The sequence below is a fragment of the Dothidotthia symphoricarpi genome (assembly GCF_010015815.1).
Source record: "Dothidotthia symphoricarpi CBS 119687 unplaced genomic scaffold P153scaffold_8, whole genome shotgun sequence".
In the NCBI taxonomy this organism is placed as follows: Eukaryota; Fungi; Ascomycota; class Dothideomycetes; order Pleosporales; family Dothidotthiaceae; genus Dothidotthia; species Dothidotthia symphoricarpi.
This window is the reverse complement of record NW_022985015.1, coordinates 1,079,088-1,103,652: the sequence shown is the minus strand read 5'-3', so window position 1 is coordinate 1,103,652 and position 24,565 is coordinate 1,079,088. Positions and strand designations below refer to the sequence as shown.

Here is a 24,565-nt window from a genome sequence, read left to right as displayed (position 1 = left end):
CCCAGTGCGAATTGCAGCGTCTGTGCCCACGCGCCCCTGGGCCAATTGCTGGTCGATGCGGCGTCTCGCGACATCATGGCGCCATGCTTGTGCTTCATGCACGCTCGTGGTTCGCACCTTATTTTCGCCTCTGCTGTCTCTTCCAGCGAATGCTCGCATGTCCACGCCTTTCCACGCAAACAAAGGGCACACTCACCACTGCCAGACCTCACCCCCGAGCCGGCTGCACGGCGAATCAGTGCAAGCGGTGTGACGGGTGTTGGGGATCGCATCCTAGCGTCGAACCCCTTGCGCCTTCACCTCACCGACTCCATCAAGATCGAGAAGCAGGTGGGGGAGATGACTCAGCACATGCACCTAAAATACGCCTCATGTAACGCGACGAACCACCACTGTGGAGTAAGAGACTGGGCGAGACGTCTTGCACACTGCATTCTCATCCATAATTATATTGACTACTAACAATCAAATCACTCAGTAGACACGTTCGTCGCTGCATCGAGATTCATTCTAAGCGTTTTTCCATATCCTGCCTACTTATCACCCCACACTGCAAACACATCTATCCATCTACATCCTGTCAGTCCTCTTCAGGACATTGCGCTGCCGACGAACCGCAGCACACCTCCTCTTCATCTCCAACATCATCGCCCCCTCCCCCCACTCACCCTTCCCCAGCTTCTGTGCCGCACTCACCTCAATCTCCTCCTTCATCATCCTCAAAAGCCCACCAATCTTCCACTCACGAGTATGCTTCCCCTCAAAATCCAGTCTCATCTTTCCAACCCTCGCCAGCAGCGACCCCGCCTCGCGCTCAAAGTCCGCACACCACCACGCCGTCCGGATGTCCAGCAGCCCGTTAAGCCAAGTGTCGCCCACACGCTCCGGAAACTCGTCGAGCTCATCACCAGGCTGGTAGTACTCCGCTGGATCCTCACCGTGCGGGATCTCCAATACCTTTCCATCAACACCCTCCGCTCGCTGCACAACCATGCGCACCTCCGCGATGAACAGCACAGGCGTACACTTCGTAGTCTCCGCTCTCTCCGCCCGTTCAGAAACACTCATCCCATCCGCGAACAAAACCCCTAGAACAGCTTCTTTCAACGCGGCCACGACCCGCTCCGGGATCCGCTGTACATGCGTGAGTTTCGCAAACGTGATGAGCCACGGTGCGCGCACCGGCCCCACAGTCCTAAACGTCTCGTTGTGCACGCGCGTCTCGTAGAAGCGGACTTTGACGGGCCGCACGCGGATGTGGACTTGCATGTGGATCTTACTTCCCAGGGGCCGGCTCAGCGGGGTGAGGAAGGTGCTTTTGATGTTTCCGTCCGAGAGGATGAGCATGTCGAGGACGAGGGGGGTTTTGAGAAACGCTGCGCGCTGGGAGACTTCGACGCGGAGCTGTGCACACGTGTGGAGGAGGGGGTTGATGTGCCATGGGATGCGCGGATAGGGGGTGTCGTACGTGTGCACGATTGACGAGGGAGGTTCCGTGTCCTCGCCGTCGGTGGCATCCGTGTGTGAGGGCACAGGGGCCGGTGCAAGAGAGCCCAGGACGTCGTCGATGATCATGTCGCGCAGCTCGCGCGGTAGGTCCATCAGGGAGGCCATTGTAGTGTGTGTGTGTGTGTGTGTGTGTGTGTAAGTGTGTGTATGTAAGTCTGTATATGTGTATGAGAGATGAGTAAAAGAGGAATTCAACGCAAACAGGCACTTTATACCAACCCGCTCCTCGCACACCAGGCTGCCTCCCTCTCCCCCCAGCCCTCGAACCACGGTACACACACGCCGACTCTTACACATCCACAAGATAAACCGGTCGATACCACCATCCTGCCACATAACGTCCAGACTTTGACATCCAGATTTTGACAAGCGACCCAGTAAGAACATCATACCAGTCTTTCTCCCATTGCGCTTCCATAGGTTCAAGTTCAAATCCCAGGCTGCATTACAGTCATATTCTGCGTTGTTTACGTCACGTGAAACAGTGTATGGGTTGCTGTTCTCCTGGTCCCAGACTTTTCTACTTGCAATGCTGTTCTAGACGATTTGGTTCCCTGAGAAAAACGAACCAAAAGTTATGGAAGTTCGGGCTATGTGGGGTTTTTCCCCTTTCTAAAAGATTTGCAGAGTGCTTACATGCTCGTTCTGGGCAGAAATTGCTTGTACGTAAATGTCTGGGCCCAATCCTCGCATCGTGGTTCGTCGGGGTTCAGTACCAAAAAACTTCATACAACATGATATGTGGCGAGACAAAAGGGTAGAACAAGAAAATTATGGTCTGAAAACCGTTCCCACCACTATATGTCTTGTCTTGTCTTGGCTTGCTGGCATATTGTTGCACCAGAAATCTACCGTCTCGCAAGTAGTCTGTGAAAATCTTAAATTGAAAACCGTCAACGATGGTTTGATGGGAGGCTGGTGTCTCGCAACGAAAAGGGAACGAGAATCTAGTATGGTGTGGTGGTGTAGTTTCGGTACACCTTCTACCTTTTCCATCTGTTGTTTGTTTGATTTTAACTCCACGAAAATGGGCAGTAATGTCTTTCTATGAGTTTTCCCCGTGCTGAAAAAGAGGAATTATGTATCGGATGTGTGCATGCGATGCGTTATCTAAATCCTCAATACAGACGTTGCATGCAGAACGTATTTACAACCTCCTGAATAAAGCAGGGTACACTAAGATGCGATGAAAAACTCCATGGCCCTCTTCCTATCGAATAGATTGTCTTTTTCTATTCTCATCCTCCTAAAAAAGGGAAATGCAAAGCAGGACATGGTCTTCTGCGTTCCAAAACGCTCATGCATATGAAGAAGAACGGCTCCCAGATGTACCGATTCCAGAAAAGAACATCCTCCCAACCAATAATTGGTAAACACATAGCTGGTATTTTGGTCGAGGGTGTGGGGTTCTCGACTGGAAATCATGCAAGATAAAATCACGATGGCACTTTGTGATGTGAGGTACTCAAAAAAAACTACACATTCGAACCATGGTAGAGCCGATCAGTGTATGGTAGTGGTGTAAAAGTCGCTTATGAGTGAGACTTGAGGGAAAGGTGGTTGGTCACTGCTTTGACGCTACGAAAAGGTTGGTCACTAGTTTGTCACTGTGTAGACCAGGCCAGGCTAGCTGTGTAAGAGACGCGCCTTGACGAATACAACGACATGTTTCACTTCGTCAAAGACACCGAAGTGGAAGACTGTGGACTTGATCTCCAGCAGAGACCTTCATAAGGCGGAAAAACACCTCGTCGCAGTCAAAAACCACAAGAACAGTCTCCCGTCATCCAACTTTACAAGGCCCTACTAAAAACGAGCGCTTTTCCAATACCTCACTTCTCTCCACCCACAAACACACCCTCACAACTCCGCCTCATCCATATTCCGAATGAACCCCCACATCCACCGCACAGTATCCAAATGCGCATCAACGCCCACCTTCTCATTAACAGTGTGTATATTCCCAAGCCCAACCTGATCCTTATCCCAGCCCGGCCCATATCGGAAGATATTCTCGCTCAGATCCCAGTAAAAGCGCGTATCCGTATTGCCCGTCATAATGCCCGGCGAGACCAGCAGATCCGTGCCATACAGCGCGCGCGTCGTGCCGGAAAGGACCGAGAACGGAGTGACGCGCGTCGTGTTGGAGGCTGGGTGAAGGGACGTGGGTGTTAGGGGCGAGGGCTCGAGAATCTTATCGTTGTGGGAGAGGGTTATGCTGGAGGGGGACTCGGTTGCGTTGAAGGCGTTTAGCGTGAGGTTGTACTTGTGTGCGACTTGGGCAGCTATGGAGGTGATGTGCTTCTTGACGGCGTCTGAGTTCGATCCGACGTTAATACGGTGGTTGACGGTCATGTGTGTGCGCTCGGGCAGGGCGTTGCTCTTCACGCCTCCCTGGATGATGTCAACTGCAACTGAGGTCGTGAAAAGGTATTTGGTAGCTAATCCGGCTTTTGCAGCCTCCAGCGCAAGTTCGTCCTTGTGGTGTTTTCTCGAGCACGTCATGCTTCGAGTGGATCGCTTGTTCAGAAGCTTCTTGACCTGTTTGGGAAACTCTTGAGCGTGTTCGGCTCCGCAGTATAGAAGATCCAGGTATGGGTTCCCGTCTACAAGTTCTGGCTCGTAGGTATTCGCTTCGATCAACGTGATCAACTCGCTGGCCACTCCGATACCGTTGTGCTTTGGCGGAATGCTCGAATGGCCGCCCGGCATTCTGATAACCACATCGACATCAATGTAACCTTTTTCTACAACGCCGGGAATTGCGAAATCGGCACCCCAACTTTCAATATTTACCGCGCCTTCATCGATAATGGCAGCGATGGCATGGTGTCCGTACTTTGACTGGAGGTGATTAGACAACTCCCTAGCGCCTCTCTGACCCGAGACCTCTTCGTCGAAACCAAACGACAAGATGAGCGTGCGGCGTGGCTTGAAGTCAGCGGAGACGAGCGCCTCAACTGCGCCCAGGATACCCATAAGCTGGTTCTTGCAGTCACTAGCCCCTCTGCCCCACACAAACGTTCCGTCGTAGTGACCCGAGAAAGGCGGATGAGTCCATTGCTTAACCGTGCTATCCGGAACAGGCACGACATCTTGATGTGCCATCAGCAGCGTAGGCTTCAGCGACGAATCCGTACCAGTCCAGGTGTACAGCAAGCCATGGGTATTGATCTTCTCGAGCTGTAGGCTTGCATGTGTGAGCGGGAAGGTCCTGCCGAGGTAGTCCGCGAAAGAGTAGAAGATGTCCCAGCGTGGGTCCACGTCGACGTCTCCCATATCGTCATAGCTCTGAGTTGGCACCTGTACGGCACCCGACAAACGATTAATCGCAACCTCCCGAAAAGCGTCAGACTTCAGGTAAAGTTCAACATCCTCCAACTCTTTCGTCTTCTTCGATGGGAAGAGAGGTTCAACCTGATTACACTTGGATTTCGAATCGGTGAGGTCTGATCCAGGAAGATGCCATCGCGGCGTTCTGTCTGCGATGATGTAATGCTGAAGCAGGAGCAATAGAGCTCCAATGGGCAGAATAAGTCGAAGCGAATGCGATGCGATCCAGAAACTCCTGGGTTTCTCAGACTTGGCTAGTGCCTGTGGAATTGAAGATTTGGCCATGGTGATGTTTAGGAAGGTTGAGGTTAAGCAGACGTAACTAGTGACGCCAGATAAGCTAGGCCAAAATCGGAAGGTAGACAGAAGTGATACGTCACAAATGGATTAGGTAATATCTTGATTGTTGGATACGAATGTGATTGGGTATCAAAGCTACAACATTCGTGAGAATATGCCTCGGCTCATGAATTACAAATATGTCGGAGAAGAATTCCGATGTAACGTCCGCTCGTGAGTGTCGGACAGATGCTGACCCTAATAAAGGAAAAGGACCACGACGACTTGAACGCTAAGACAAGAAGGATACCGCGATGATGTGGTAATAGTCGGATTAACGGGAGCACAACATCTTCCCCTTCCATCCATTACCCTTTTCCTCATCGTTTATACTCGCTTGACTAGCAGCACGTCCGGCGTTTACAAAGCGTGGCCAGGTATTGATCAGTGTAAGGTACTTGATCTCTGTCTCGGCAGCATCAAACACCATTTCATTGAATGCGTCCGGAACCGCTACGTTGGCAAACATATCATCCTCGCAGATCATCTGTATGTGTGACACGGCCTTGAGGTTTGCACGACCGAGGCTGTCGAGATCCGATACGGTTGACTTCGGACTGGACTTTGAGTCAAAGGCTTCCCCCAAGTAGGATGGAAGTGTAGGAGACTCAGGCCATTCCTCTGGCTGTACGTTGTCGAACGGTGTGATTGAATCGGATACCTCTGATGATAGCGAGTTGTGTCGGGTGCGGTACATGACAACGGCCGCCTTCTCGAATATGCTGTGTAAGGTCTTCATTTCTTTTGAAGAGATGTTGATTGGGAACTCGGAGAACTCAAGGGAAATAAAGTGAGCGTAGATGCGGACAGCCGCAAGGAATTGTCTGCGACGGTGCTGGGTCATTGTGGACCTTGGCGAGAGCCAGTATCGTCGCCAATCTGCCACGAGGGTTAGGAAGCTTACGTTCTCACCCGAGAAATCTTTGAGAGCAGCGAACTCCAGAAGTGGGAGGGCGTTGGTTCGAAGAGCGTTCTCTAGGGCAGTCATTGTGAGCAGGTCAGATTTGGAAGACTCAAAAGACGTTTTGCCTTTCAAAGTGGCTGTACCGCCGATGCTGAGAGCGGTTGTGTCGGAGTAAAGGCTGAGGTCGTTTAGCGAGCCATCGACAAAAGCAACGCTGTTCCGTTCCTGACGTTTTTCCCAGTCTGCGATGGCTTCAAGGGTCTCTTGACGCAGTTTATTGCCTTTGATGACTCCAGCAATGGGAAACCCTAACGTGAAGATCTCCATGAAGAAGATGCAGGCAGAGAACCAGACGGGAGGAGGCATTACAGCGTTGACCGGGGCCATCTGGGGAATATATAGGCCTGCTAGCCAGAGAGGAGTCGCCGGAAGACTGGACATGTTAGCATTGAGCTTGCATTGTTTCGATTCGGAGGACAGCATACCCAACGATGCAGCAGCAAATCGTCTGGATTCGCCAGCCGTGCACGTCTCGTACTCCACGAGACTTCCACAGCATGTAGGGAGCGTAGAACCATGCCCAGAAGAATTGCCAAATGATAGACAACCACCACTCCCAGCCTTTGCTACAGTTCATTCTTGCTTCCATGCCAGTGCCATCTATGGTGTAGTTGAAAAGTCCCCAGCCAGGGTGGAACTTTTCAGAGCCGAGGAAAATGAAAAGAGCGAGTAGGATCTAAACCGATATGTTAGTGGGTGCACATGTCAAGACAGGAGGTTTCAGTCTTACCTGGATAGCTATCCCGACACCGATAAGTAGTAATGTACGTTCGATGTTGTCAGATCTCTCTACGCCAGCGAATATCCTCCTCCAGCGACTGTTTGCGACCCGTTGCGCTCTCTCTTGGTCTATTGATTTGGAGGCTTTCAGTGTGCTCATATGCGCAAATTGTTTCTGTCGACTCGCGATGTGCAAGAACTGGCTATTCGTTGCGTGGAAGATAGCAATACCGAAGGGAAGGTATAGATTCATTACCCAGTACTCAGCTGTGCAAGGGAGGAGTGGACCGAGAAGATAGGACAAGAGGCAGACGACTCCATAAAGATGTAGGGGGATGAGACCAGCAAGAAGGAGTGGAATTCTTCGCATGCGGAGTGACTGAAGCTGGCGATTAATCCATAGGTAACCTACACCGGCGATGAAAGCAACCGTCCAGACGATCATCATACCCATGTAGGTCCATCCGGTCGAGTCTAAAAGAAATGACGGCATTCTGACGGTGCATGAATGCTTGGAAGAAGAGGTCGTTGAAGTTTTCGTTTACAAGGACGAAATTCACATGATTGAGGAGGTTAGGCTTACTTATACAGATACGCTCCACATGTACCAATAGTGCTAAGATGTCACTCCCAAGACCAAGCAAGGCACCAGGATGTTCGGCGGAAGACTGCATAGATCTCATCTTGTTCGGAACCCGGATCGTCAGGACATCGACAATCAGTAGTGGAGCAGATTGATAGCGTGGCGCTACCAGATTCGGCATTCATTCCGGGCCACAGCAGTGGTCGTGATAGCCCAGATCACTCACTAAACCAGTTAGTTCCCGTCCCGGGAATCGGGCGCGAATACCGAGTGAAAGTCTCTGGCAGCTGCCATGAGACACCATCTGCAGGAGTGCTGATCTTGGTTTAATGACCAGGAAACTTACGTCTGCTTCACTTGAATCATGGCACATATTTGTATGGGTTTTTTCGCTTGTTACAAACTCAACAGGCGAGCACAAACATAGAGTTTGGTGAGGTTGGAACATAAGAGTTTAAGATGTATACACGGTTGCCCGCATTTGAGCCATCGTCATAGTCGACAAACTCGGATTTGGGTTCTGTTGTTAGCGGCAGGAACTAACAACGTCCGGCCCCTGACCCGCAATAGATCACGGTTCGTTGCGTACCACGGGTCGCCGAATTGCCTTTTTCGAATACCTACTCCGTGCGTTGCCATGGAATAATATGAGAGGCGGCATGGAACAATATGCGAGGCGGCATGGAAAAATATGCGAGGCGGCACGGAAAAATATGCGAGGCGGCACGAAATGCTTTACACGGTTACGTTATAGCGTTTCTTTGTGTTCAACGCTCTCCTGAAACGAAACATGCACTATGCAACGTTCTGTTCAGTTTTAACACCAGCATCTCGCATCACCTCGACGTTCCTAACAGATGTACCCCAATATGGGATAGCATGAACTCTCGACACTGCGAAATCGATATGTGTTGCGACAAGGCAGCATACATACTGTCCATCACAATCTTATCGTCGAGGATTACTGAACGATGGGCAGCGAGTCAGGAGACCCTTGTATGGCGAATGTTGGCGTGAAAACGTGGAACCCCCAAACAGAAGCTTTGTACTACATATGTCGAGTGTGGGGTGGAGATACTTTTGGCGATGATCTGCACCCCTTCATCGAGCCGTGCGTTTGTCCCACGAGCAATTGGGGGCAGTTCCGCATTGCGATACTGGATCGTACCTGCGAACGGGTTCGAGCGGTGGTATGACGGGATCGGGACTTTCGGCGAGGAGGCTGATGGCGGGTGTTCTGTAGCCCAATTGAAGTGGTGATCTTCGCCACCTAACCTTGACATCTAGATTTCTTTGCGCTATGGTAATACGATACGATCCTTTCGCTGGGTTGAGGTTGTTTCGCGATGTGGGCTTCCTTTCTCCACTCAATCGAGCAACACGATACTGAGGCTTGGCTCGTATACCATTGTTAGCCATTGCCTCGATGGTTGAACAGCAGGCCAGTAAGTTAATCACTTGTAGTGACATGGTAATCCTTGGACTACTGAGCGATGTGTCGAACTGCTACAATAGCGATCATGAGAAGCTCCTGCAGTATACGTTTATATAAGTTTGCCATTCAGACAAATAGTCGAGAGTCACTGTAATGACCTCACTATGTGAGACTCAAACCCATGCTCCGTGGTACAGATGCATGTCTCAAGAGTTTTTCATGACTTTAACCGTAGAACGAACTATGTCTCATATCATCGCGCCATGGTGTTGACAGTATTGACAATACGCTACCTCTGTCGGCTCACCCAAGTTCCGTAACATGTAGAGTGCCTGGTGAGAGTCGCCGAGGAATTCGCCGACTACTGGCCGATAGTAGTGAGTAGTACTGGCTTAAAGAGTATGTAGTGAGGCGGTTAGCGGAACTTTAATCAACCGGAAGATGAGGTGTTCACGTGATGATGGCTACCACATAGTAAAGGTGGGTGCGGTTGCAGTGAAGCGATAACTATCGACCGTACATCGACATCCATTGCGTTCGTACGAGAGACGCGCTTCCATATACACATAAATCAAGTCCGGAATATGCTGCATGAGAGAACGTCGACGAGATGCACAGCGATTAAGGGGCCGACTCGATGGTCTATGAGCTGATGAGGAATGCTTGAACAAAAGTAATACTTACATCGCAGGCACGTCTGCTCACACGGGGCTCTTCAATATACCGCGTTGTAATGCCGAGCAACTCACGTCAACTCAACGTGAGTTTGTCTTTGCTATTGTATGGGACCGATGCTTCTCACTCTTGACCTGGGACCTAACAGCTGCATGCAATGTGCGTGTCGCTTGTTCAGTCATGGAAGCGTATGCCGAGATTGAGCGCAAGACGGATGTAAGCCGAGGTTGGTAGCATTGTCGTAAACGCGCGTCGTCCGCGTGAATGGATTGTGGGACTGAGATCTTGGAGGGGTGTGATTCACATAATGGCAAGTTGAGAGAGCGTTGCCGTGGAATGTTGAAGTTAAGGTGAGTGGGAGATGTTCGAACGACGAATTGTCTAGACGTGATGTCATCGCGTGGATACGCCGGATACGACGAATACGACATTCCTTGTGTCTACAATATTAACTTCCTACGTTGAAGGCATCTCTAGATGGTGTTCACCAGATGTCCGGATTTAACGGTGTCTTACGCCGCTGTCAAGTAAATCACTCATAGGGCTGCAGGTACTTACATCATGACTATCTCAGCAAGAAAAATTATTCCAGACCTTCAATTTGCATAAGTCTGGTCGCCCCAAGTCCGCTAAAGCCGTTGATTTTCTATAACCCCTGCGTTGCGTCGAGGTCTATGGCGTCAATTTTAATCATGAGTATCTACAGATTCGTAGATTCACCTGCCGAGCTCTGTCATCATCATGCTTACAACAACAACGGCATTGTATAAAAACGAACCAGAGTGCCGGCTTGTGTCCAATTTTCCAACTCTATATCTGCCACCATGTCTTTCAAATACAACAAGATCCTTATTGTAGGCGCGACTTCCGGAATCGGCTGGGCTCTTGCCGAGAAGATGGTTCAAGACGGAAAGCACATCATCATTGTCGGACGTCGACAAGAAAAGCTCGATGAGTTCGTCAAGAAGCACGGTAGCGACAAAGTCGACTCGATGGTCTTTGACATCACAGAGCTCGATCAAATTTCCAAATTTGCGCAAGACGTCACGAAGAAGCATCCTGACCTTGACTCTGTCTTCCTCAACTCGGGAATGCAGCGCTCGTTCGACTTCTCCAAACCTGAAACCGTGGACTTGGACCTGTTGGAGCTCGAATTCAAGACAAACTACCTATCGTATATGTACTTCACAAAGGCATTCATTCCTTTCTTCCAAAATCAATCTGGCGAGACAAGTCTCATTTACACGACTTCCGGTCTTGCTCTCCTGCCTCTCCCTAGATGCCCCAACTACTGCGCCTCAAAGGCTGCGCTGCACCACATGATTCTCTCGCTCCGAGAACAACTCAAGCAAGGACCAGGAAACATCAAAGTCATTGAGATCTTCCCGCCAGCGGTACAGACGGAGTTGCATGATGCGAAACATCAGCCAGATGTCAAGGACGGAGGAAATATCGGCATGCCGCTGGCAGAGTTTACAGCGGACGCGTGGGGGAAGCTGGTGAACGGGGACGACCAGGTTCCAGTAGGAACTTCGGTAAATGCGTTCAATGGATTTGAGAAGCAGAGACAGGAAATCTTCCAGAAGATCATGGTACCTACCTTGAAGGAAGGAATGCACTAGGTGGTAGGAGTAAAGGGCGATGGAGTGAACCTATAGTAATCGAACCTCCTCTTGACGGAGAGAATGCACATTTGTCGAACAACACAGCGACAATCTCTCCCCCAAAATAGGCTTCGAGTGAACGCCATGTTGCGCAACCAGCTTGCACAGCCTCCACGGCACAGCCCTGCCGCGTGGGGCCCACTAACGTTAGTGGGTGATCAGCTCCGCCGGAACTTCGAACCTTTGTCTCACCACTCGCAAGCCTGTTCAGCCCTTTCCGCAAATAAAGTCGAGTGCGCATATTCTTCGCGCCTTCTGTATTCGTCGACACTCACTTACCCCATAACAAAAGAGACATATCCTCAAAATGGCAGACGGTTTCAAGAATGCGATGATCAACCGTGCCCTGGGCGACATCAAGAACGTTGGTCTCCCAACAGCCCACCCCGACGCGCTCTAACAACAACATACAGAACCTCCAATTCCTTGTCGAAGCCAACGTGATCACCGCAGCGCAGCACGACACCGCCACGTCTCAACTTCCCATTTCCGCCGAGAACAGCACGCGCGCTCTCCCGGCCGCCCCTGTCCAGCAACTCCCCGTGCAACAGCTCTCGCAGCTGAACATCAAGAGCGAGCCGACTCCTCCCCCGGAGAAGAAGTCCGAGGCCATCGGCTACTACGCCAACGCGTCTCACAATGCCCCTCCGCCAGCTTACCCCTCTGCGCCCACTGCCCCCGTCGGGCCCCCCGTCCTCACCTACGCTTCCGCAATGTACCAGTACAACGCGCAAGACGCGGGCGACCTTGCGCTCATGCCCAACGACCAGGTTGCTGTCACAGAGTACATGAACGCCGAATGGTGGAAGGGCCGCAACCAGCGCACTGGCGCTGAGGGTATCTTCCCTGCGAGCTACGTGCGTAAGGACGAGAAGAGCATGGTGCCTGCAGGTGCGCCGGCACCGACCAACTACGGCAACATGCCGCTGGATGTAAGCAACAGCGCGCAGCAGCCGCACGAGCCGAGCAAGGCGGAGCAGACTGGTAAGAAGTTTGGCAAGAAGCTGGGGAATGCGGCCATCTTTGGTGCGGGTGCGACTATTGGAAGTAACATTGTGAACAGCATCTTCTAAAGTGCTATGGACGGGTTGAACGAGTTTGTCTGTTCGCCGTCTTCAAATTGGCTTTCGAGTTTGGCGCTTTGGGTCTTTGGGATTTGCGTCCATTTACGCGTGTGGTTAGTGTGCACGAGGATGACTTCAATATCGAAAGTAGCATGGCGTTTTTCTATTCCAATTCTAGATCGACTCGTTCCCCATTTCTTATCACTAGCAGTGGTATCACCGTCATGCCTCATCGCGCAGTGTGATTACTGGGTTGCTCCTGCCATTCTTGTTGCACCCCACCAAACTTCACACCATCCACGTCTTCACTGCGTACTATCGCCTCGAATATTACGAATCACAGCGCTTCACAAACAGACATGATCCATTCACAAGACGGCGGATTGACAATGGCGCAATCAACTCCAATCCTGACACGCAAGTATGTGCGTTCGTCAGAGCCATTGCTGTTGTTCCTACTTCTGCCAACAGCCCCACCTTCTATAGTGGTATTTTACATCGTCCCTCTTGAACGACAGCCGCGTCATTTGCTCTTCTCGAGGTCTGTACGCGCCGTTGGAGCGCGCACTTCGTTATCAAAACAACGCGTGTCGCGCCTTACGGAGGCGATCTGGCAAGATCTCATGGCGAATCACCAACCAATGCCTAGTCATGTCGCACAGATGAACTCGAGGCAAGGCGTCGACTCTAATAAACCACGTGGTGGCTGGGTAACAGGTTTTGATACGCAAGGAAACCTGCAGCGTGTAGGAGTGGAGCGACACACTCGATATCGAAACCGGACAGTCTGGGCACATTCTCTCGTCCTGTTTAACGTCTACGGTATCCCTCTCTCGTTCGGCCCGTACCTGGAATACTACTACACGACGGCACTACCTACAAAACCTATCTGGTCGCTTTCGCTCATCGTTGCGTTGCAGGTTCTGTGCATATTTGCTACGCCGTTTCCTATCGGCTGGATATACAATCAACTACGGAATACCAGGTGGTGGTCCGGGTTGTTCTTCTGCTTTGGCACACTGACATTCGCCGTGCAGCTTGCTACACAATGGTGCAACGATTACATTGTAATTCTGATCCTCCAAGGCCCCGTCCTAGGCACTGCACTCGGTGCAATCTTCACAATCAGCACATTGGTGCTCAGCTCTCATTATAAGAACAACTTTCCACTGGTCTCCATGCAAAGTGGGTTCATAGGTCTTACCGGAGCAGTCGTCCACACTATTATAGCATGGCAGTGTTTCCGACGACAAGAAGAAGGCCACAAACCCTTTGCACATGCTACTAGCGCAGGAATCACAGTCATTACACTAATCATCGCATACACTCTCATGACCAAGCTCGAACCCGACGAAACAAGACCATGGACAAAGAAATACCAAATCGCCATGCAGCTCCCTAAGAGCTGGCGACAGATTCTAAACGAGAACGGCACACGATGGTTCATCCCAGGCTATATGCTCATCTTCTACGGCCTCTTTACCTGGCCCACCTACCTCATCCTGATCCAATCCAGCTCAACGTCTCACTCCTGGCCAGACGACGGCGCCTACGCACTCCTCGCTACCCTAGGCGCCGCGGCACTCAGCGCGACGATAGTCGCTCAACCGCACTTCCGCAGACGTCTCGGACCCGTTAACACATTCATCCTAGCCACTGTGTTCGCCGGCGTAAGTTCTATCCCGCACGTCTGGATGCCGAACTTCTGGATGCAAATCGGCTGTGCGGCGGCGTATGGCGTTTTACTCGGCGCGATCCTTACGCTGCATAATAAAGTCACTGCGACTTTCCACTGGGGGGACGAGAGTTGGCATGTGGATATGCCGGCCCGGGCTGCTGTCATGATGGCGCTTGGAGGGATGAGTGCGGCGGCGGGGTTGATGGTTACGGCGTTTATACTGGAGTATTTTGAGCGGGGAGAGAAGATGGCGCTGATGATATCTGCGGGGGCTTTGGTGTTGGGAGGGCTGTTGGTGGGAGTTGCGAGGTGGAGGAGATGCCGGCGGTTTTATGTTGCTATTTGATTAGATCGGTAGTAATTTGCGAACATTCAGTGTAGTAGATGAGTGCTTGAAGTACCACTTCTTGACATTTCATCTATTCAGTGTTCTCAAAACAGTCTTCCTTGGAATGGACAACGCCAATTTCCCAACCTCTTAAACAAGCACACGCACATGCATGAGGAATACAAAGCCCCCCAACCCCATCTCCCAGCAACTGACACCTCCCCGTCGTCTTCAACTCGAGCTAATAGCTGAACTACTAACCGACCTACTCCTCACACTAACCCTCACATCCTGGTCCCTCATCCTCACCCTCTCAGCACCCATATGCATATGCCGAAAAGTCTCCACCGGCACCGTAAACGCCGTCCCATCCCATCTATAGCACCGCACCCTCACCGCCCTGCCCTGTCGTCTCGCGTGCCCCACACCCGCATTCCAGCGCCCCCTCTCGACGTAGAACTCCCCGGGCACGCCGATATAAAGCGAGTGCGGGAATGCGAACAAGGGCGTGTACCTCCCCGGGCGGGATTCCAGTGCGACACAGACGTGCACGACGAATGTGGGGTGGGGAATGGGCGGGAGACGCAGTGTTGCTGCGTCGACGTGGGTGTGTAGGAGGGGAGTTTCTTCGTCGGTGAAGGAGGATGTTTGTGCCGGCTTCTCGCTGCAAATGTAGATGGATAGCAGGATCCAGAAACATAGGCAGACTAGCAGGCCCCAAAGGGGGAGAATGAGGAGGAGGATTTGCTCTTCATCTCCGGGGTAGGTGTGGGGATGGGGCATTGGGGTGGAGTAGGATCGTGAGAAGTTGGGGCTCGGGTGTTGTTGGGCTTGGAGGTAGATTGGAGTAGGATTTGCGGTAGGCTTGGAGGTTGATTGCCGTATTGGGTTGGTTGGAGCCTGGGTCCAAGACGTAGCTACTTTTGAGGAACAAATTGGTCTGGGGAGATTGTGCTCTGTCGGTCTGAGTCCTGAGATGAATCGTCTGAGCGGATCAAAGTCTTTTTGGTGTTGGTTTTGGTGTGAAGTCCTTTTCGCTCTCGAGTGTGTTTTGTGCGACCCTGGTTTTCGCTACCAAGTCTCATGTTCCAAACTTTTGAACATCTCGCGAGATGCTAATCGTATACCCCTCATTTGCAGTCACTAAGATTGCTCAAAACAGAAAATCAATCTTTGACACATCGCAGCTTGGAGAACTGACCAGTAGCTGTGAACGTATCGAAAAGTACTTCCCACCCCTATGTCGAGGTGACAAAGTAATATTCTCGCTTCAGGAAGTTCTTCGATGACCCGACGTGCTACATGTCAACTGTGTCAAGCTTGATTGGTGTGTTGGGTCGAATAGGCGCCATCGTAGGTTGACCATGAGTACATGATGAGGCTGTGGGAGCTCTTGGGGGTTGGGGAGCAATGCTAAATCCTACGGCGTAAGCGAAAGTGATCAGAAACTGGTTCACTGAGTTGATCAGTGATCAAGAATAGCCTGTTCCACAACGTTTTTCAATTGAGCACGAGCTGGGAAACATTAGGGAACAACTTGTGACTAAGGATAAAGTAGCCATATTCATGAACCGCATCCTCGACGACACAAGCATTGTTGTGTATAATTATGTGCATGACACCGTTTTTCATCTCGGAGGCTACTCGAGCTGACAGGAGGAACTCATCCCGTTCCAGTGGATAGAACACTATCAAGTTGGCGCCAGATTGCGCCCCCGTTTGTAGGATCTATAGAAGTCAGGGCGCTCCAGGTAACTGTAGCTTTTTGGTCCTAGGCCACGACTCAATGCTGCCAACGGCATATCCATACGAATAGGGTAGATAGATGTTTCAAGAAAATATTGATATGAAGCTGTCCAATGTCAGACCTGCCCGAGTCAGTGATGCAGCGAACCCTTTGTCCGAGAGCCGACGAATGCGTCCTTTCATCCGAATATCGAGCCTGTAAGGTATAGGCAAGAGCAGGTCTTTCTACTCTCGACATTACGAATATTTGAAACCTACATATCGCGACTCCCAGGCCGTGCTGAGGGGACGAGCCAGGCCGCGTGGCAATGCGCATAATCCCAGCTTCGACCTGAGGAATACGGTGTAATTTCGGCGCATAACCTGTTACACGTCGCCAATGGACCGAGTCTAGTATTCGGAATCTTGCTTGCGCTTTCTTGTTCAAACTCGAGTCCCTGAGATGCATTCCAAAGTGTTGAACATGACATTGCCCATCGTTCTACGTCGGAATTTTCGATGAATGGCGAAAGGAGTCCATATTTTGTTCCTTGTCCGGTAGCTGTTCTCCAGAAACTTTTTCATCGCCACATCTATGTTGTTTGCCATGGATGATCTGTCCAGGTGGCGATGGTGGAAGCATTGATGAATACTGGCGTGGACGGAAGTTGAAGGTTAACCTACCAGAATAGAGGAGAATCACCGGGAAATCAATGCTTGTGAGTTCCACAAAGGCGGTGCCAATCGAAGTCTCCTGACTCGCAAACCATCATGTTTCGAAAGGGCAGGATTAAGTCGATCAATTATAGAAGGCCTTTCTGCCAGTCTACTTAATCCAATCCTGAAATTTGACGGTGGGAGACGTAACACATCCAACGGTAGAGCCTCGCCAGAGAACACGACTAATTGATGACCTTAACAGTTGTTCGTGTCTTCTTAGGTGGTTGGTCAGTCCTGACAAACAGCCTATGCTTTATCAACGCTGGTCCGATGAGACAAGCCGGAAAATCTGTTATGCAAAGTGCCCGACGGTGTGTGACGGAGACAAAGACCACTTACCGTGGTCGAGTCAGAGTCGATGTGGGGCTGATAAACTGGCCGAATAGGGAATCGCATCTTGAAACGTATCTAGCCCCGCTCGTTCCCAGGGCTTTCCCTTCCGTCCCCATGCTTTCAGTCGGATTCGCATCCACCAGCTGTCACTACTGTCAGAACTGTCAACACCCAGTACACTAAGCTCCATGCAGCACCCTTGACGAGGTTATGACTCTCTCACAGTTATTGTGTGATAGACAGTTATGTAACGTGCTTTAGGTTTACGCCATTCTCATATTCCGCTGCCCAAAGAGCGCGATTGCCCGAAATAAAGGGTCGGTGATGCACCAAATTTAGTTAATCATCAATCGATACGCGCAAGGGTTTACTTGGAAAAGGTCTACATGCGGGAAAGCGTATGACTGGAATCATCGATTTTTATCGACCCGTGTCTCAGTCTAGAGAACCCCTTATACATTGATGCTTTAAGCTCGGTCCCTCGGTTTGAATGACAGCTGAAGTGGAGGAAGTGTCACAGTAAACGTGTCCAGTACTTCGTTCGCAAACTCCTCGCCTGTCTCGCCCTGCGCGAACGATACGTCAAAGTTCTTGACAATGCTGGAGATCGAAATGCGAAGACTGAGTTGCGCAAGGTTCTTTCCCGGGCAGCTGTAGGCACCTGCAACATGATGTTAGTGATCAGCTCGCAACATTGACAACCTGTAGGAGTCATACCCAGAGAGAATGGCATATATGGCGCGTTCTCAGTTCCCATCTCTGCCCGCCTCTCGCCAAAACGCTCAGGCACGAACTCTTCTGCCTGGGGCCACCACCTAGGGTCCTTTTGGATGAGTTGAACGGGGACGCAGACGTTGGTGTTGCCTGGAATATAAACTTCATCGATCTGGATTCCCTTACTTGTAGTTTCGCGAGGTCCACCGTTCAAGAGTGCTGGTCGCAGACGAAGAGTTTCGTTAATCCAGTCGTCGATATACGTTATGCCTCTGACCTTGTCGTAGCTCCACTCGTTGTATGTTGGAATTGCTTGGTCTACTAACGCCTGAAGTTTCTTTTGCTTGTCTGGATTCTTGGCAAGAAAGTACAACACTCCAGCAAGCGTGGTAGCGGTTGTTTCACTGACGTTCATCAGCATCATGTTATGGACTTCAGCTTGCAACAACATGCGGAAAGCAGAGTACAACATACCTTCCAGCAATGATTATGACTCGTGTATCATCCTCCATGGCTTCGGGCGAGGGCGCAGCAGACGCGTCTTTGTCCTTCATTGCCTTCAAAAGCCAAGATATTACGTCCTGAGGTTGTTTCTCCTTGTCCCAGTGCTTGTTCTTCTCCCGGATTTCACTGGAACAGAAATTGAAGAAGTCGGTGTACCCTGATGCTGCACCCGGTATGGAACTGAGGACATTCAGAAGCCACGGAACAGTACTCAATATCCCTAGCATGGTCATATGGTCGTGCACGCCTTGGATAGCACCATGTTCGACTCCACTTGTTAGGTTGTTGAAATCTTTTCCTAGTCCGACTTCACCCATCACATCGAAGCTGAAGTACATGGCCCAAGACGACACGTTCATAGGTTTCTCATACGAGTTGCGAAGTTGGTGAATCAAGGCGTCGGCTTTAGTTTTGATGCGTGGTTCGTATGTGGCAAGGGCTGCACAGGTTCAGTGTTAAAGACTGCATTTGAGTTCGAGCTGAAGAATCACTTACCCTTCATGGAGAATCCTCTATCCCATGCTCTCCTCCGCACCCTGTGTGAGGCGCGGTCACGGGTCATATGGATAGAAGTCTTCTTTTGGTCGTTTCCGGTCTGGCCATACATGGTTGACTTCCTCAACTCACTATTAGGCCCATACAGTGTAGGAACTGCAGATTTGCGGAGAATGGAAATTTCTCGTGGACCTAGAATGTTGTCAGAGTGCTGTCCGTAAAAAGAATCGGATGGTACTTCTCACCTGTGCGGACAAAGTCTCCGTATGTGGCGTGCATCTCAGCCAGATCTTTGTAATACTGCACCTTCCTCGAACTCAGGTATGCAGCGTAGAAGCGTGTAACCTTGGCGCCGAATGGACCTGGGAAGCTCCGACATCTATGAAATACAAGACGATACACAGCAATGCTGGAAAGAAGTGCTGTATTGAAGCTTGTTGCGAATAGAGAAGCTCTTGCAAATGCGCTCGGAACGCTGTGCCCACCGAAATGGACAGAACCATAGATCAGACCAAAGAACGATACAACGGAGGCGGCCATGAAGTGGAACATGTATAACTCGAACTCAACATTGCGAATTGCCTGATGGAGCAGAATTCCCAACAGAGCGGCCGAGCCAGCTGTGCTATACGCATCTTGAAAGAAAGAATTGAAGAAAGAAGCCATGTTCACGCTTTGATCGCGTAAGAAGCTTCGTCAATTCCGAAAAAAGAGGCAGGGGAACGAGCGGACATATGTTATACGAGGCACCGCTACAGAGAAATGCCGGCCTCGCCGCAATCACGGCTCAGTTTCCCCCAGGCTTGCACATGCGGGGTTTGGAACGGTAGGATCCATGGTCTTCGTCTAACTGGAAAGGAATGGATGGATTCCGCGACTGACTCGAAGGATGGCCTTATTCAGGTAGCACAGACATTTTATTGGCCGGGGATGCAGGGCGATACGGGGAATTTCGTTGCGTCCCGTGTTTCGGGACGTTTGTCGTTGTTGGTTCCTCGTTATCCGCGCATCAATTGCTCGAGTGTTACGCGGTTTTATTTTGCCGACCCTTGATAACACGCCATCCCAACTTGTGTAAGCGCCCAGTTCTGTCTCCCCTATCACGAAGGCCTGAGTATAGGCAGGCCTAAGTTCGGTATACAACAGGTTTCTATATGATCAGAAATGTCAATACTACGTTATTGTACGCTCATTTCCAATCCCAGCAATCTATCAGCTGCTTGACATTGCCGAAAAAGGTGGTGTTCGCATCGTTAAAGCATGGTTGTGATGCCCCGCGATGCACAGGCCTTGGATCTGGCCTGTCATGCTACATGGAACCCACCTTGTCGGACCGCCTAAGCGCTAGCACCGATTTTCATTGATGATACGCAAGATCGGGTTTGGAGTTCCTAGAAAAGTTACCGAGGTAAGGCCTGAAGGCCTGGAAAATCGGGCTGCAGTGGGCGGACATGGGTCTGCGCAGTACTAACCTCTTCAACAACTGCATACATCAAGACCCTGGACACGATCCCGCACTCAACCCAATCGTGCGTTCTTGACTAAGTGATTTGCAGGGGAAATTTTTAGTTTTGCCCAATCAAGCCTCCATCTTAGCTGCTTGGTGATAACATATGATAGCGCCCATGGACTTGTTGCCTCAAGAGGTGATTGACGTTACACTTTCGGGTTCCGTCACAATACCCGTGCTGGAATATGTTCGATCAGGTATGGAATCAAACCATATGATGACAGGAAGCACACAATGCGTCGTGGTAGGCCACGCGTGTTCCGTTGATCCTAGATCTACTTTCGGCATCAGCGCTACAATTATAACACCCCAAGGAGACAGTAGGCGGGATGAGTACGCATGTTCAAGTGGACACGTTTTGGAAGCGACCATGATACTTCCTTCGCCACAGATATGCAGGCTTTCTTGAGTATGGTAAATAATACATGACTGCTTACAAAGATTGGTTCCTAACCAGGTCGATTTACTACCCGAAAGATGAATAGCTTACCATGTAGTCGGGCTGTTGGCAGGCAAGTTCCGTTCTGCTCGAAGATCCCTTCTTCTTGTGAGTCTAGTCGAATATCTCCGCAGGATCCAAAACAAGCAAATTAAAATGGACTTCAGAGTCTTCCATTGTCGAATGGAGCAGAACCGACAAGCCGCCATTTACGCCGAAAAACTGAAACGATCGACATCGACCTTTGCACGCAGCACTTGGGGGTCACCGAAGCTGTCTAGGAGACTTTCTCCGGGTTACATACAGGAGATGTCTGAGCCCAGCACCCAACGCCAAATTGTGGTCCGTGGACAGGATCCTTGTCCTTGACTGTCCCGACGGCTAAAAGCATGTTTTATTCCTTCCCTTTTCCTCGGGTGCAACAGAACCTCTTGTCGTTGATGTAAACTTGTACTGATGGCAGAATCGCAGCTTCGCACACTTGCATATGCCGTCGCATACGCTACTTTCGCTTTGGGGCTCGGCAGCCTTATTCTGAGGGTTTATTGTCGTTTGACAATACTGAGAGCATGGGGATGGGATGATTACTTCGCAATTTTTGTGGGAGTAAGTTTGTCCTAGACACTTGCTTGAGAAGCTACCCGCTAATGATTTCATTTCATAGGTAGTAAGCTGCGGCCAACAGATCGTTCTACATTTATTCCTATATTGGGGGTGTGGCTTGTACGGCTAACTATGCCACCTACGGAGTAATAGATAATCATGCTAATGATATGATGTAGGCATGTCAACACACTCACTGTTGAGCAGCAACTCGGAGTGATAAAGATTCTGTTTGTCGAAGAAGTGTACTACTACTTCGTTCATTGGGTCATCAAATCGGCATTCTTATTCTTCTATCTGCGATTGTCGCCAAAGAAGACATTCCGAATGTTTGTTTTTATCGGTATGGCCACAAACATGGCCATATTCATCGCCAACACGTAAGTTAATGACCGAAGCTTCGATATTTCACCAACTGACAATAAAATCAGTTTGATCGCTGTTCTTCAATGCACCCCATTTGATGAAATCTTCCACCCTGGAACACATCCAGATGCAAAGTGCTTACACAAGATTATTCTTCTAATCGTCCCATCTGTTCTGGTACGTCAGTCTTGAACTTCAAGATTACATATTGACAAAGTTGACACATTAATAGAACATCATCGAAGACATCTATATTCTTGTCATTCCTATATCAACAGTACTCGGTCTCCAGATGTCTATACGGCGCAAAATTGGTGTTCTCTCGGTCATTAGCTTTGGCGCGTCGACAGTTCTTGTTGCCCTTCTCCGGCTCATTCCGCTTGTGGAGTTGAACTCATCGGCCGACTTCTCTTATGTGCTCGGCAAGATAGTTGTCGTTGCCGCATTTGAAATCCAACTTGCCATAATCGCCATAAATTTACCCTCGATGAAAGCTCTGTGGCTCAGATTGACTGGGGGGGGCAGCTCATCTGGCTCAAATCCTGGCCGCTCCAAGGACGGGAGATACAAGTTGAGTTCTATGAAAGGAGCATCTCAGGATCTTGGAACGATCGGGGGGTCCTCCCGTCAAGCAAGAAGGAATAAGTTATCAAGGGGCAGCATCACACACTTGGAACACGATGTGAGAGATACCGACTCCCAAGAAGAGCTGTTCAGGCAAGCGGGATATCCGATCGATCATGACGCTGAACAAGCAGATAGTGGGATCGTAGTAACGACAGAGCTGACTCAGAGCCTTGAAGAGGGATCACCGGCACCTGGATCACCGTTTCATAAAGGACCGTCCGTGTCGCACAAGATTGGTTCCCCCTTTGATGCACCTCGGGATGAAGTTGTAATACAAGGACAAAAGTTCTGAATATCCTGAGGCCTCTCTTTGGAGATAAACCTTCTGTCAGTTGTTGAGAGACTTCCAAACGTCCGCAGGCGAACGAAACGAGCCTTATCAGCAGCTTTGCTCAAATGAAAGCTATGCTCGGGAGGAGAACACACCAAACGCCGATTACAACATATAAGGGTACCACCCGTAATTCGAACGAGCTAATAAATTTCGAATTGCGGTAGAAGGACATGTAAACTGCGCGTATCGTCAACCTCTCTAGCTGTCATTGAGGCATCTCACAACTGCCGTGGAAAGTTGCTTTGAGCACAAGTGAACAGCTATGTGAAGGTGTTCCAGCTACCATTGGGTCCAGATAGGTGCTCACAAAACTATGATATAGGTGATTGGTCGGAGCGCTCTCTGGCAAAGAGATGTACTCACATTCAGGATAAGAAAAAGACGATCGATACATCAACTATAATACGTGGGGCGGATCGAGAACTACTTTTAGAGAATAAGTAGGTAGAGCCAGACCGTGTAATGCATCGATTTTGCACCTTCTTCGCGATTTGTTCGCAGTGGACGGATATCGTGATAGTAGATCCCTACAAAAAAGAATTCCAATCATGGGGAAGACCACAAGAGCCAACCTCGAATATCTGTATCTTTGAAAGACTTCAACTAGATGTAATGTGTCGTAGAACTTCTGGGCTCTGCCCAGTGATAGATATCTGGCTTGAACGATATGACACCCTCGAGCATCTGACGTCTGTTCAAGATCTATCCAGTCGTATAATGTTATATACAGGAGTTTGTCAGCCGTATCACGTTTTCTGCATAGATAGAGGAATCATTGTTACACATTTTGGCACTTTTTTTGAGCACTGGGGGACTTATCAAGCAAGAGCACGCAAGTACAGCCTTCAGACAGGACGTACGAGGGTCAGTCATACACGATGCAGAGTAGCGAATAAATTACAGGTTAACCAGTTCATGTGTCACTAAGAACGCGTTTTTACTAATCGACGTAGTAGCAGAGGCGCATGACTCAGGGCCACGGAACCGAATAAGTGCCACCTTCTCCTGTGTCCTGGGCCTCAACTACTCTCATAAAACAACACTCAGAAGGCTGATCATCTCGACAAACGGATGTGAATCATGCTAATGTCACGATATGTCTAGTAGCGTTTTATACACAATCTGGCCTGGTTAACACTGGACGAGAGCCAACTGTACAAGACTTTTTTACTTAGAGGCTGAGGAGCCAAACTACGGCTATAAACTGTAGTACACGTATGAAAGGACGATCATGAGCGTGATAGAAATGCTTCATTGTGAATTTGACTCCAGATTGAGACAATGCAGTTGGTCGACCTGTTTCGGAGGGTGTCAAGGTATTTGATCAAACACGAATGATCTCTTTTCCACCTCAGTTCCCGCAGCCCGCACCGGAAGCCGATCAAACCTTCTTCATTTATTTGAGTAGCGCAGTCAATTCATACACTTGAGCCATGAATGCAACTCCCTTCGACCATCTCACGTTCGACAACACCAACCCACCACACCTCTACCAAAGTCCAGATGCCAACAACCTCGGTGCTAACTTGACTATCTTTACAAAGAACAACACAGAGGTTGATCTGATTTTCTTCGTTGCAGGTGGTAACCAACCTCCTCACCCTATTCATAAGCATTCGAATCGTGACTTCATCATTGGCAGCGGCGGAGGATCGTCCAATTGGACCTCGATCGTAGAGGCAACCGCAGTCATTCCTCAGAATTTAAATCTTATGTCTCCGCCGTACCGAGACAACTTTGACACGCCATCTTCTGCGCTGCGGCCCATGTGGCTGGCGGTTCGATACCATGTTGTCAATCCAGGAGCATTCATGTTGCACTGTCATATTCAAAGTCATTTGAGTGGGGCGTGGCGGTGGTGATATTTGAAGGGGTGGACGAGTGGCCAGAGGTACCAGATGAC

General features: G+C 50.0%; 12 protein-coding genes across 12 annotated transcripts; 7 read left to right on the top strand and 5 right to left on the bottom strand.

Annotated features, from left to right (window-relative positions):
• The first annotated feature begins 17 nt into the window (after nucleotides 1–17).
• P153DRAFT_220552 (uncharacterized protein) lies at nucleotides 18–602 on the top strand. The gene has a single exon (XM_033662627.1). It carries the CDS (start codon nucleotides 76–78, stop codon nucleotides 460–462), a length of 387 nt encoding a protein of 128 aa, XP_033524942.1. The 5' UTR covers nucleotides 18–75; the 3' UTR covers nucleotides 463–602.
• On the bottom strand, nucleotides 517–2,039 carry P153DRAFT_220549 (uncharacterized protein). The gene has a single exon (XM_033662626.1). It carries the CDS (start codon nucleotides 1,897–1,899, stop codon nucleotides 571–573), a length of 1,329 nt encoding a protein of 442 aa, XP_033524941.1. The 5' UTR covers nucleotides 1,900–2,039; the 3' UTR covers nucleotides 517–570.
• A 1,010-nt stretch (nucleotides 2,040–3,049) lies between these two features.
• P153DRAFT_366127 (Zn-dependent exopeptidase) lies at nucleotides 3,050–5,123 on the bottom strand. Its single transcript, XM_033667978.1, has one exon. It carries the CDS (start codon nucleotides 4,786–4,788, stop codon nucleotides 3,370–3,372), a length of 1,419 nt encoding a protein of 472 aa, XP_033524940.1. The 5' UTR covers nucleotides 4,789–5,123; the 3' UTR covers nucleotides 3,050–3,369.
• Nucleotides 5,124–5,455: 332 nt separating this feature from the next.
• On the bottom strand, nucleotides 5,456–7,358 carry P153DRAFT_384815 (uncharacterized protein; the record flags this gene model as incomplete). The annotated part of the gene is made up of 3 exons (XM_033670378.1): nucleotides 5,456–6,518; nucleotides 6,571–6,821; nucleotides 6,876–7,358. The coding sequence occupies 3 exons, from the start codon at nucleotides 7,356–7,358 to the stop codon at nucleotides 5,456–5,458; spliced, it is 1,797 nt and encodes a 598-aa protein (XP_033524939.1).
• Nucleotides 7,359–10,136: 2,778 nt separating this feature from the next.
• Nucleotides 10,137–11,281, top strand: P153DRAFT_366125 (NAD(P)-binding protein). The gene has a single exon (XM_033667977.1). The coding sequence runs from the start codon at nucleotides 10,383–10,385 to the stop codon at nucleotides 11,178–11,180; it is 798 nt and encodes a 265-aa protein (XP_033524938.1). The 5' UTR covers nucleotides 10,137–10,382; the 3' UTR covers nucleotides 11,181–11,281.
• Nucleotides 11,282–11,529: 248 nt separating this feature from the next.
• On the top strand, nucleotides 11,530–12,295 carry P153DRAFT_375270 (SH3-domain-containing protein; the record flags this gene model as incomplete). The annotated part of the gene is made up of 2 exons (XM_033669576.1): nucleotides 11,530–11,586; nucleotides 11,636–12,295. 2 exons carry the CDS (start codon nucleotides 11,530–11,532, stop codon nucleotides 12,293–12,295), a joined length of 717 nt encoding a protein of 238 aa, XP_033524937.1.
• Nucleotides 12,296–12,909: 614 nt separating this feature from the next.
• P153DRAFT_375269 (uncharacterized protein) lies at nucleotides 12,910–14,310 on the top strand (the record flags this gene model as incomplete). Its single annotated transcript, XM_033669575.1, has 2 exons — nucleotides 12,910–13,108; nucleotides 13,373–14,310. The coding sequence occupies 2 exons, from the start codon at nucleotides 12,910–12,912 to the stop codon at nucleotides 14,308–14,310; spliced, it is 1,137 nt and encodes a 378-aa protein (XP_033524936.1).
• Nucleotides 14,311–14,523: 213 nt separating this feature from the next.
• On the bottom strand, nucleotides 14,524–15,075 carry P153DRAFT_356292 (uncharacterized protein; the record flags this gene model as incomplete). The annotated part of the gene is made up of 1 exon (XM_033666636.1): nucleotides 14,524–15,075. The coding sequence occupies one exon, from the start codon at nucleotides 15,073–15,075 to the stop codon at nucleotides 14,524–14,526; it is 552 nt and encodes a 183-aa protein (XP_033524935.1).
• Nucleotides 15,076–16,858: 1,783 nt separating this feature from the next.
• P153DRAFT_220474 (uncharacterized protein) lies at nucleotides 16,859–17,395 on the top strand. Its single transcript, XM_033662625.1, has one exon. It carries the CDS (start codon nucleotides 16,927–16,929, stop codon nucleotides 17,251–17,253), a length of 327 nt encoding a protein of 108 aa, XP_033524934.1. The 5' UTR covers nucleotides 16,859–16,926; the 3' UTR covers nucleotides 17,254–17,395.
• Nucleotides 17,321–19,598, bottom strand: P153DRAFT_314552 (putative benzoate 4-monooxygenase cytochrome P450). The gene is made up of 5 exons (XM_033664924.1): nucleotides 19,029–19,598; nucleotides 18,784–18,975; nucleotides 18,259–18,727; nucleotides 17,788–18,188; nucleotides 17,321–17,731 (listed from the first exon to the last, which is right to left on the bottom strand). The coding sequence occupies exons 1-5, from the start codon at nucleotides 19,447–19,449 to the stop codon at nucleotides 17,538–17,540; spliced, it is 1,677 nt and encodes a 558-aa protein (XP_033524933.1). The 5' UTR covers nucleotides 19,450–19,598; the 3' UTR covers nucleotides 17,321–17,537.
• A 1,538-nt stretch (nucleotides 19,599–21,136) lies between these two features.
• On the top strand, nucleotides 21,137–22,744 carry P153DRAFT_220463 (uncharacterized protein). The gene is made up of 5 exons (XM_033662624.1): nucleotides 21,137–21,338; nucleotides 21,397–21,455; nucleotides 21,515–21,715; nucleotides 21,767–21,878; nucleotides 21,934–22,744. The coding sequence occupies exons 1-5, from the start codon at nucleotides 21,189–21,191 to the stop codon at nucleotides 22,618–22,620; spliced, it is 1,209 nt and encodes a 402-aa protein (XP_033524932.1). The 5' UTR covers nucleotides 21,137–21,188; the 3' UTR covers nucleotides 22,621–22,744.
• Nucleotides 22,745–24,095: 1,351 nt separating this feature from the next.
• On the top strand, nucleotides 24,096–24,524 carry P153DRAFT_395945 (multicopper oxidase; the record flags this gene model as incomplete). Its single annotated transcript, XM_033671439.1, has 1 exon — nucleotides 24,096–24,524. One exon carries the CDS (start codon nucleotides 24,096–24,098, stop codon nucleotides 24,522–24,524), a length of 429 nt encoding a protein of 142 aa, XP_033524931.1.
• Nucleotides 24,525–24,565: the final 41 nt, after the last annotated feature.